The sequence below is a fragment of the Rhinatrema bivittatum genome, chromosome 2 (assembly GCF_901001135.1).
Source record: "Rhinatrema bivittatum chromosome 2, aRhiBiv1.1, whole genome shotgun sequence".
NCBI lineage: Eukaryota > Metazoa > Chordata > Amphibia > Gymnophiona > Rhinatrematidae > Rhinatrema > Rhinatrema bivittatum.
The window spans coordinates 274,500,104-274,512,651 of NC_042616.1; the positions used below are offsets into that span (position 1 = coordinate 274,500,104).

General features: G+C 41.7%; 1 protein-coding gene across 1 annotated transcript in view; it reads left to right on the plus strand.

Moving 5' to 3' along the window:
• Positions 1–12,548, plus strand: part of SUGCT (succinyl-CoA:glutarate-CoA transferase) — a 1,474,461-nt gene that overhangs the window by 764,924 nt on the left and 696,989 nt on the right. The window contains exon 12 of the mRNA XM_029589533.1: positions 766–868. Within this exon, the coding sequence (XP_029445393.1) occupies positions 766–868 (103 nt within the window). The remainder of the gene's footprint in view (positions 1–765; positions 869–12,548) is intronic.

Sequence of the window (12,548 nt, forward strand, 5' to 3'; positions counted from 1 at the left end):
TGTAAGACTCAGATCAGCTGTTTGAAATACCTTGCAGTTACCTTGTTCTGTAGGTTATCTGTGCAGGTCCCTCTGTACAGAAAGCAGGAACTCAAATTGTTCCCATGGAAAGATTAATTTATTAGATAAATGTACAGCACGGCTCAGAGAATTTCTCGAGTGACTCAAATCGGAGCTCTTTGCAGTGTCTTCACTTTTCATTATGGTGCAACAGGACATATGGCTAATTAATATTGTATGATCACAGTGTATTATAGTCCATGCCCGACTGACCTTAATGTACACTGAGAACCCAGACTGCTAATAAATATGTGACTCATGTTTATATCTTAACAGTTACAGTTCTTAATTCTGACATGTGTTTCAGATGTTCAGACAGGAAAACCATTGCTCTGAACTAAATCAGATATTTGAGATGGAAATTAGAACAGTTTTATATTGTAGACATTCCTCTTATAATGGCAATTCTTTTGTCTTAAAAATGTGAAGATCATTATGGTAATTAAGGAATGGAGGAAATACATTGATCCATATTTGAAATTGCTGATAATTTCGTTTTGCATCATTCTTGGTCAGATAGAATTACAAATTGGTTTAAACATGTTCCGTGCCCTAGGGTTAATTTTTGCATTTCCGAGTAACACATGTAGTTCATTTTTCTTACATTATTGACTGCCTTAGAAGAAACCAATATGGTGGCCCTCTACATTCTTTGGAATCCAAAGCACACACTTCAGACCACAAACTTTTGTTTGTTCTTTTTAGGTTCTCTGAAAAAATGACAACTGAATGGCTACAGTTATTTGAGGGCAGCGGTATTCCATATGGTCCAATCAACAGTATCAAACAAGTCTTCTCTGAACCCCAGGTCAGTTCCCCTGAGCCTTTTTAAAATTCTTTTGTTAGCATTAACTTTTTAAGAAGACATTATTGATTTGTATGCTCTGAAAATTAAATTTAAACCCATTTGAAAACATCTGGATAAAAAATCTGATTACACGTTGAAACGTTCATTTATAGCACTATGCTGACTAGGAGCTTCAAGATCTAGATACTTGCCTGCACCGTTTCCTCAGTCTAGGGGCTGGAATATCCCATGGCAGAAGGAGCTACATGTGGTGCCATATAAAAATGTGTGCTGGTTAGTTTATGAAAGTCTGAGCCTGGGATTCCAAAGAGAGACACTGGGTTTGTAGGTCACAGTCTGAGGAAGGCAGGACTGTTCTGTAGCATTTTTAATGTTTGATATAATTTTGAAATAAACAGGTAGCCTTTAATAAAGACTCAATACACTTTTCACATGACCTGTATGACATTAAAAAGGTTTGTGAATTGGCTAAGCACTATGAAGAAATTAATGTCCCCCGAAAATAGTTGGAATTTAAATTGTATTTTCTTATTGGTTGTTGCAGGTGAAATGCAGGTGAAATGCATATGCACTACCATATGCTCTTGACTATGTTCTACTGTTGCAATGATAAACATTTTCACTGTGGTGCTAGAAACCAATATCAGTATTTGTGCAGAAATAGGATATTTGTGCCTGTTGACACTTATTTTGCTCTGAGACCATTTTGCTTCCACAGTAAGACTTCCTTTTTCTTGCAATCTTTGAACTGATAGGTAAGTGGCAGCCTAACTCTTGATGTACTCTATTGTTTCTGGCAGCTGAGACTTAAGAGGCAAACTTGCTCTATACCCCAGAATCAGACTTGGACTGCATGCTTCCCCAGTTTCCACAAGGTGATAAAATATTGCAGTATTTTTTCTTATTATTGGTCAGGAAGCTGGTGCCCTAAGCTTTCATTAGTTATACAGTAACAGCCACAGAGTGACCCATCACAAAATTTGCCAGAAAATCTCAGTCTTGGCTGGGAATGTAGACAGGCCAGATCTGGGTCAAGATCGTTCTGGCTCTACATCCTTGTGAGGACAGCCTTTCCTGCACCTCCCAAGGCACAGGCTAAGTGCAGTAAAACATGTCTAGTTAGCATTAACTGTATGAATTCTTGTTATTTTGCTTGTTGCTGTTTGCAAATTAAATATTTTTTCCATTCACTCTTTTTGCTGTTTGTTAGTAAAAAACTTTAGTTTGTTAGCTCTGTGATGTGACTGATTGCCAATTCCAGTATTTTTTTTCTTTATTTATTCTCTAGATGCATTTCTAGGAACTATGTGATCTTTGATTTATGTGAGACTCAGTATCCCTAGAAACCATCTGGGAATAGATTGTGGTGGCATAATTGCCCAGAGGCAAGCCAGAATCCAGTTAGTCGGTGAGAGGCTGCCAGTGTAGGAGCACATGCACTTATGCAGGTGTCCCTGGGCAGTGCTTAAGAGGGTTATATAATTAAGGAGGCTGGTTTTAACTGTTTAGTATATGTGGATGATATCCAGATTTATGGAGAGTCCGAGAACATATGAGCAGAGATTTTAGAAAGATTATCTGAGTGTTTAAGTTTAAATGGGAATTGGATGTTTAGAAACAACCTGATCCTTAATCCTTTAAAGACTGATATATTATTGGTTAAAAACCTGAAGATGAACTTCCCCACCTCTGTTGTTAATTTATAAAGCCATATTCTTCTAGTGCAATCAGACATAAAAATCCTTGGAGTTACTTTGGATTCTGTTTGTTTAACACACTTGTGGTTAGCTCTGCTTTTCTTCAATTTAGGATGGTATAAAATCTTCATCCTTATTTGTCTAGGGAGAATTTGGCTACTGTGATTATATGCATTTTTTATGAGCTGACTTGACTACTACAATGCCTTATACAGTCTCCTAAAAAATTATTGAATTGGTTGTAGCAGGTTCAAAACCCAGCCTCTAGGATTTCATTGGGTTTGAAATTGCAGAACCACATTACTCAGTCTTTGATCAGCTGTACATGTTTGTATGCTGTTTAACTTGGCCATTTTATGTTTTAAGCAGCTTCATTTTGGGGAGTCTGTTTTGTTATGTGATCTTCATATGCTTTCCATCCCTACTAAACAAATCCAAATAACAAAGCCCTACTTCAGAGTGACTAAATTACAAAAAATAGAAAAAACACCCTGTTACACTAATCTATGGATAAAATACAGGCTGTCAATACAAAATATACTGAATAGTGGAAGGTGGTAATTTCCTAACAGTCCAAACTGAGTACCATCCAGGTTACTGTGGACAACCAATGTAATCATCAACTTCCACCCAAACCATCTAATATAATTTTTGTTAAGACAGTCCAAAAAAGATTTTGAAAAGTTTAATTTATATTTTTTTCACATTTTTATGCAATTACAAATATCTCAAAAAAGATGGTACAAGTGGGAACTTTTGTTTCTCCATGTCCTTTCTCTATATCCAGATAAATTGTAGTTTTTGTGTTACTGCAATTCCCTAAACCCCCGTGGCCACATTTCAGATATAAAATCCTTCCTCAGAGAACTGTGATGAATAAACATGAACTTCCAAATCATTCTTTCCAGGCTGGATCTCACCTACTTGGCATCACCTTAATAACGCCAGGTAGGTGACAATTGAGATCCACACAAGGTATTGCCTTTTGCTTACCGAACAATAGGGAGGTAAAATATGTAGCAACTCAGAAAAAGGCCTTTTCTTATTTGGCTGCTGTGATCTGGAATTCTCTTCCTAAACTGCTGTGGAATTATTTGAATTATTTGTTGTTTAGGAAGCATTGTAAAAGCATAGTATTTTAGGCTTGCTTTTAAAGGCTGATTTTTTTGAAATATAGTTTTACTTGAGGTTTATTTCTTTAATTGCCAGCTTTTCAAAAAACATACCCATACTAAAATAATCATCCAAGAAAACCTGCAACATAAAACCTATCCAATAGGGATAGGCATTTGGGAGAAATAAAATGGAACAAAATTTCCTATTTAATTTTATTTAATTTTCCAAGTAAAACGATTATAAATCAGACGAAATTTTGTTGGTTTTCACGTTTCATTTTGAAAACAAAATAATTGGTCTGTTGGGCCAAGTCCCATGCACAAAGCCAGGACTTTATTTAGGGAATAGGTCAAGGCCCAAAGCATGGGCTATACTCAATGTGAAGCCAAAGCCTGGGCCTGAGCGTGATGCTGAGGTCTCAGCCAAGGGCTTCGCCCAAAGTCGGGACTTTGATTAAGACTTCCAAAATTGAAAAACCTTACCTGCTCAGTTGGTGATCCAGCATCATGGCCTTGGTCTAAGCCAGTGCCTGCACCCAGGCCTGATGCCAGGGCCCAGTTTGGAGACTGGGTCCCGATACCAGGGTCTCAGCTCGAACACAAATCTTAAACCAGAGCCTGGCTCGGAGGCTGTGTCCTGAATCTTGAGCATCAAGGCCCAGCCCAGGTCCAATTCTGTGCCCGGCAGGAGGCTGGGTCCTGAGGGCTGGGGCTTTGGCCTGATACCAGGTCAGATGTCAGAGCCCAGTCTGAAAGCTGGGTTCTGGCACCAGGGCCTCCGAGGTCTTCGATCCATCTTCTTTCTTCTTAGATGAAATGATGCCGTCCATTTGGGAGATGCCGGAGGTGCCATTTTGATGTATACTACAAAATGTATACTACTAACTGCTGCCTCTCAAGCAAATGGTGGAATTTCATCTAAGAACAAAGGAGATGAACTGAAGATCTCCAAGGCCCAGGCATTGGAACCTGGCCTCTTGACTGGGCCCTAACCCTGGGCCTGGGTCTGAGCCCTGGCCTAGGCTGAGGCCCAAGCATCAGGTCTAGGCCTTGAAGCCTGGGCCTTGTTTAAAGCTTAGGCTGAGGTCATGGTGACCTCAGCCTGGTCCCTAGCCTGGGCCTAGATCTCACCATCAGATCCCCACCAGACTGAGTAAGTGAGGGCCAGGGAGGATCCTGGCCAAGGCATTTTTTGGGTGATGGATGGGTGGAGGGCATGGGAGGCATTGGAAAGCCCCATCTTTTTTTTTGTTCTTTTAAAAGGTTTATTTCATTGTTTTAACGAAATAAACATTAGACGAAATGAAATTCATGGAAAATCAAACCTCCAAAAATTAAACGAAAAATGAAACATTTTTTCTTCTTCCCACCCCTAATATCCATTAAGGTAGTGAAATAACTTTGACCTAAATTTAAAGTGCTGTACGATTTTTGAATTAAGCTCATTGTTAAATAATATACATTTTATTCAGCCCATTGGGTATCTATTAGATATACACAGTGGGGCGGATTTTCAGCGCCCTGCTCGCCTAAATCCGCCCAAAACCGGGCGGATTTAGGCGAGCAGGGCCCTGCGCGCCGGTAAGCCTATTTTACATAGGCCTACCGGCGCGCGCAGACCCCGGGACTCGCGTACGTCCCGGGGTTTTCGGAGGGGGGCGTGTCGGGGGCGTGTCGGGGAGCGGGCCCGGTCGACGCGGCGTTTCGGGGGCGTGTCGGCCGCGTTTTGGGGGCGGGTACGGGGCGTGGCTATGGCCCGGGGGCGTGGCCGCGCCCTCCGTACCCGCCCCCAGGTCGCGGCCCGGCGCGCAGCAGGCCCGCTGGCGCGCGGGGATTTACGTCTCCCTCCGGGAGGCGTAAATCCCCCGACAACGGTAAGGGGGGGGTGTAGACAGGGCCGGGTGGGTGGGTTAGGTAGGGGAAGGGAGGGTAAGGTGAGGGGAGGGCAAAGGAAAGTTCCCTCCGAGGCCGCTCCGATTTCGGAGCAGCCTTGGAGGGAACGGGGGGAGGCAGCGCGGCTCGGCGCGCGCAGGCTATACAAAATCGATAGCCTTGCGCGCGCCGATCCAGGATTTTAGTGGATACGCGCGGCTCCGCGCGTATCTACTAAAATCCAGCGTACTTTTGCTTGAGTCTGATGCGCAAGCAAAAGTAGGCTGTTCGCGCGCCTCTTAAAATCTACCCCAGTGTCACTACAAGATACCAATTGGAAATTCAGAGCATTTCCTACAATTTTAATTGGATGTCTCACCGGGTGTAATTCCTAAGACATGCTGACATCACCATCTCTGGAACTCCTTCATCTCATTGCCCTCTGATGAAATGGCTTACATTTTAGTTATATCCTCTTTCTTTTGTTCCTCCAAGTGAATTATATGAGCATTAATAACCTCTGCCCTGGGTATTACTAGGTCATTAATGCCTGGCAGGAGTTAAATGGGCTGATGTTGAAGCTTTCCCAATTTGGCTGTTAATACCTAGAAAATGTGCCAGGCTTCTGTCCTTATTGTTTAAATATATGTGTGTTTGTAAATGAACTTATAGAGATATGACATACAGAATTGCAGACACAAAGTGTGCAGATAAAACATGATTCTTCATTCATCTGCCAAGAATTACTTTCAGACATACTTTATTACCTCAGGTCTTCCTCAGTTTTTTTTCCAGTCGCTGGATATTTTATATATCTAAGCAGTATTATAGACAGTGATATAGAGTCAGTATTCAGTAAGCTGGCAGGCAGCAAAAGTATCTGGGGAAAGTTGCATGTGTAACTTTCCCCAGATATTCTGCAGTACTTACATGTACAAGTCTGCCACTGAATAAACTCAGATGAAGTTACATGCGTATCTTTATCCAATATAATTAGGATAACTATTTGTCTGACCAGATTTATGCGTGTAACTTTAGCTAGAGTGCCCAATATGTGCAGTCACTGGTTAAAGTTTAGTCCCACACCTGGAACATCTCCATTGATACCTTTTATCAGTATTATTTTTGTTTGCAAACAAAATTTATGAGGTCAGTGGGGGTAAAATTTCATAGGGGCAGGGTCCTGTTTGCATGTAAACAGTTAGGACCTTGGTATCTAGTTTAATTAGCAGCTGGAGCTCAGTGTGAACAGTGCCCTCAGCTCAGTGAACTCACACGTGATCTGAGAGAAACACAGCAAGTAACTCAGAGGCTTATTTTTAGATTTCCGCTATCTGGATTTTAATCCCTCCCACCTATCCCTCACTATCTATCCCAGGGTCTGCCTTTCTTAAATAATCTTCTAATGGTATAAGTCAATTGTTTAATAAAATTTTTGTGATAATCCCTTTCTTGCTCCTCCCCTAAGCTCTTTAGCCACAAATCCCTGCCACTCTATACCTCATCACAATGTGTTAAACAAAACCATCCTACCTGGGGAGGTAGTATAGGGACAGAAGGAAGCTCCACTTACCAAAACCTACCTACTCTAGATGCCTTATCCCTATCACTTTATAGCCCACAAACACGGACTGTCCCAGATAAGTCAGCTCTTCTCCTCTTTAGCTTGGCCTTCTCAATATGCAGTCTGACAGCTATAAAGTTCATCTCATCACGAACCTAACTAAAGAATTTAAACTCCACATCCTATATTTCATAGAAACCTAAACAGGGGTAGGAACACTGTCACTCTCATTCTCATACAGCTGTGCCATCCAGGTTACCAAATGCAACACCCACTCCAATCCATGGGCTGTGATGACAGAGTGGATATCATCTTCTACCAATACTTGGGTCTTGATCTAGTTGCAACCAAGCAACCAGACAAATGAAACTGCTGTGTCCTAAAATTCCATGGTGATGAAGGGCCTACATTTGGTCTAATCTACCATGATAATTAACTTGATTCCTTCTCTCAGCTCTCTGAACTCTTATGTGATCTTGCTAACTTAACCCACAAACGTCTTGTATTAAGAAATGTCATCTGCCATGCAAAGGACCCCCCCCCCCCCCCCCCAAAAGGGTAATTCCATCAGTATTCAATAAAATATGGAGGATCTGGGACTCAGTTAATCAAAACTCTTACCCATTATTTATTTCATTTATTTATTTATCGAGTTTTATATACTGTCATTCGGTTTCGCCATCACAACGGTTTACATGTTTCAATGGGTAAGATGTTAAGAGGTTAGGATGGGGATTAATATCATATTCATATTGATTAACTTGTATTCGATTAACTTGACTTCTCTTTAAAATTGATTTTTCACTCTTCTAGTGTCAGGTTAGATGCTAATACTATAATGGTGGATTCAGTCTCCTTTAAGATCACTACCCTAGGGCAGGTCACACTACTCATATTCTTGAGCCCATGTTTCCTATCAAGAATATGTCCCTTATCACTAGTGACAGCATTGGCAAGCTCCGTACTCTATCAAAAAGAGCGACCACTTCAGAAGTGGAACACCTAGTCTAACAATGTAACCATTGATATCTAGTGCTCCTCAAACCCAATCTACTGGGATCTCCCAGGAATTGCCCTTGATTCCATGATGATCTACAACTCCTTAGGCAACAATCCTGCCAATCTGAAAAAAAATAGAGAAAACAAAAAAGAGATACTTATTGAAGAACATGCAAAAAAATTCAAAACAGCCATTCAGCTGGCAAATGCCCTTCCTCCCCATGTCTCCAAACAACTTGAATTAGCAAAGTACCAATCTGGGAAACTATTCCAGCTAGTAAGGAAACTCTCCAAACCCGACTCCTTAACACTAAGTCCCACTGTGAAGTGCCATTCAGTTGATGTTTTCTACAAACTATTTTATTAAAAAATTAAAGCTGTCTGCACCTCCTTTGTCACCACTCCCCCCATCACCTTCCAGAGGCCCAGTTGACAAAAGTACATTATACATTACTCTTCCAACTTTAGCCAGACCAATTTAACCCCCCCCCCCCCCCCCAGTCTGTTTTATACTGTCTGAGGTCAGAACAATCTCCTCTATAGAGGGCAGAAAATCTTCCAGAGGATCCGTCAATTCCCTTTCCTCTTAAACCTCCATGCCTCCAAACTTTATTGACAACCTAAGACAAAACCTAGTCCCCAAGCTAGCCACTATAATCAGTGCCATAATAACCCAATGTAGTCTATCTCTCTCACTTAAAAAGGTCATGGTCCGCAACTTTAGACTTAGTATCGTTCTGTCTGTCTGCAGTGAAATCATAGTTAACATACAATAAGTTAATGCCAAATGTAAATAAAACCAAAGTAATGATTTTGTCTAGGTATCCAACTGCAGATTTTCCAAATTGTTTGAAATTTGAAGATTTGGATTTACCAATTTTGGGGCAATTGGAGGAGTAACCTAATGATTAGAGCAGTGTGTTGCACACTAGGGAATCTAGGATTCAAATCCCACTGCCACTCCTTGTGACTTTGGGCAAGTCATTTAATTCTTCATTGCCTCAGGTACAGATTTAAGGGTATGCTTACTAAGCTATGATAAGTATATCACTAGTGAAAACTCTGTTAATCGCGCAATATTTTGGTCAGAAACTTGCTCCATATTAAAATAAGCTGCTTTGCATGCATAACATTTTCAAATATATGTCAAGCAGTTTATTATTAGCTAATTTTATACTAATAAAATAACATGGATTGTTAGATCTGCGATATTTCCCATAAAGTTAGCTACAACTCAGGAGTTGTAGCTAACTTTCTGAAAGAGCATCAGAATGGTAACGAATGACCCAATGCTCCCAGCCTAAAAGTTAAAGGGCCAGCAGCAGTAATAAATAATGCCAATATGTAATATCCTCCCCCCAGGGGTCTGTATAGATGGCTGTGACTGGCCCAGAGCCTGTGGCACGCTCCAGATCCCACTAGATAACCAGAAATACCACTAGACTATTAGGGAAGGCTAGGGTGGGGGGATAAGGGGATAAGGGGAATGCCTTCTACTTGGGGGACATGGGGACTAATGGCAAGGGTTTGGACCAGGGTGGTTACTTTCTTGACAAGGGTGGGGTTTGGAAGGGGATCGGGGCATCACTGCACTACTATTATATTCATATTTTTAATGTTTTTACCCTGCTGGACTGCCTAGACAGACAGTGAGGGCGGTGGGGAAATGGGGGACTATACAGACCCCTGGGAAGATTTTACATGCTTGGGGGGTAAATTTGGGCCACTAGTGGCCCTTTAAAATGATGGTGGCCCTGTGTGAAGGGGGCCACCATTGTGCGTCTTCCCAATTTTCTTATGACATTTTTTCTCATGGAGTTTTTTGCAAGAAACAATATTGCGGGAACGTTGCTTTAACATTTTTTGTGGGAGGGGAAAAATACCATGGGAATATCCCACCATGATATTTGTCCCCTCCCACAATAAAATATTGGGGCATAGTAAATCACTCCCTTAGTTTGTAAATCCTATGGGGTAGATTTTAAGACATGCGCGCAGGCATATATGTGCGCATGCTACCCAATGCGCACACATGTATGCCTGATTTTATAACATGTGCGCACTACCCAGTGCGCACGCGCATGTTATAAAATCGTGGATTGGCACGCAAGGGAGTGCACAATTGTGCACCTTGCATGCGCCGAGCCCATGCTGAGCCGCGCTGCCTTCCCCCATTCCCCACCCCCCTTCCCTTCCCTTCCCTTCCCCTAACTCCTCTGCCTCCCAGCCCTAAGCTAAACCCCCCCCAAAAAAATCCCAGAGCTTTACGCGAGACGCAGGGCCTTTTTAAAATAGGCCCGGCGCACTTAAGTCCGGCCCTATGAAAATAGGGAAATACCTACATAACCTGAATGTAATCGGTTTGAAATGCCAAAAGGTGGAATATAAATCAATCAATAAATAATCTCAAGAAACTTCTGGAATCTGATTTATTGAAAAGAAAAAAAGCATATACGATAGACCACGCTTTATAGCTTAGAACAGTGGTTCTCAACCATGTCCTGGGGACCCCCCCAGCCAGTCGGGTTTTCATGATATCCACAATGAATATGCATGAGAGAAAATTTGCATACACTGCCTCCATAGCATGCAAATTTTCTCTCATGCATATTCATTGTGGATATCATGAAAACCCGACTGGCTGGGGGGGTCCCCAGGACAGGGTTGAGAACCACTGGCTTAGAATGTTGTATAGGTTGAAACCTTTATTATTGTTTACCAATTTATGTACTGTATTGCAAATGATTGTACTAACAGGGATGGACTACTGTAATTCTATTTTCCTTGGATTACCTGCTAATATTATGAGAGCATTACAGATTGCCCGAAATGCTGTTGCGCGAGTTTTAACTGGCTCTAGTGTTTATGAGCAAGTTAAACCAGTACTTGCATCTCTTCACCGGCTACCAGTCCAGTAGAGGTTGATGTAGAAACTTGCTGCACTAATTCATAAATTGATAAATAACAGTTTCTCTACTCGGATTAGTTCCATGCAGGGCCGACGTTTCCCAATAGGTGAACTAGGCAGTCACCTGGGGCACCAGCCATTAGGGGTCAGCAAAGAGCAGCCATATGGGGCAGTGAGCAGAGCCCATCTGATTGACAGCCGAGAGGAGTAGAGATTTGGTGAGCCGCGAGTAGAGCGTATTCCGCTTGCAGCTGAAAGTAGACTCGGCGGGTTGCGAGCGGCAGAGACTTGGCGGGTCATGATAAGCATCCATCATGCTTGCGGCCGAGAGAAGTAGAGACTCGACAGGCTGTGAGTAGGGCCCATCTTGCTTGCAGCCGAGAAAAACAGGCACTCAGTGGGCCGCGAGCGACGCCTGTGTGTGTGTGTGTGAGTGAGAAGAGGTTAGGGCTGTTCAGCTTGGAGAAGAGACGGCTGAGGGGGGATATGATAAAGGTCTTTAAGATCATGAGAGGTCTTGAACGAGTAGATGTGACTTGGTTATTTACACTTTCGAATAATAGAAGGACTAGGGGGCATTCCATGAAGTTAGCAAGTAGCACATTTAAGACTAATTGGAGAAAATTCTTTTTCACTCAACAATAAAGCTCTGGAATGTGTTGTCAGAGGATGTGGTTAGTGCAATTAGTGTAGCTGGGTTCAAAAAAAGATTGGATAAGTTCTTGGAGGAGAAGTCCATTAACTGCTTTTAATCAAGTTGACTTAGGGAATAGCCACTGCTATTAATTGCACCAGTACATTTGAAATTTATTGGTTCGTATCATTTCCTAAGGCTTTTTTCTATATCATTAATTGCATCAGTAGCATGGGATCTTCTTAGTGTTTGGGTAATTGCCAGGTTCTTGTGGCCTGGTTTGCCTCTGTTGGAAACAGGATGCTGGGTTTGATGGACCCTTGGTCTGACCCAGTATGGCAATTTCTTATGTTCTTATATTCTTATGTGTGTATGAGAGAGTAATAGTATTAGTGAGAGAGAGGAAGGGAGCCTGTCTAATTATTTTCTTTCGTGTCAAGCACTTTTAAACTGATCATTCAGCTGTCGAGAATGTTACGCTTGTACTTAGCTTTTAGAATGTCTAACGTTTACATTATGAAATAAAAAATAAAAAACAAAGGGGTTTTTCTGTAGCCCATCTCATGAGATTTTTAATAACATAATTTTGAATAAAAACATTGGAGGCTGGTGGGTGTGTTAATGATTAGAACAACAATGGCACCGAGGAGATAGCCCATTAATATATGAAACCATCCCCTGCTCTCCCATCAAATTTGATTTAATAAAATGATAATTTACAAAATTAAAAGCAAATCTTGAGTGGGTGTACAGAGAATACCCTATATAAAATATAAGTACCAGGTGGGGGTATTTGTGTGGTATCCAACTATTACACAGCATGGCAGCTAAACTCTTGGTAGGGGATAAATTCACTGACCATGTAATGCCAATTTTGCATCAGCTACACTG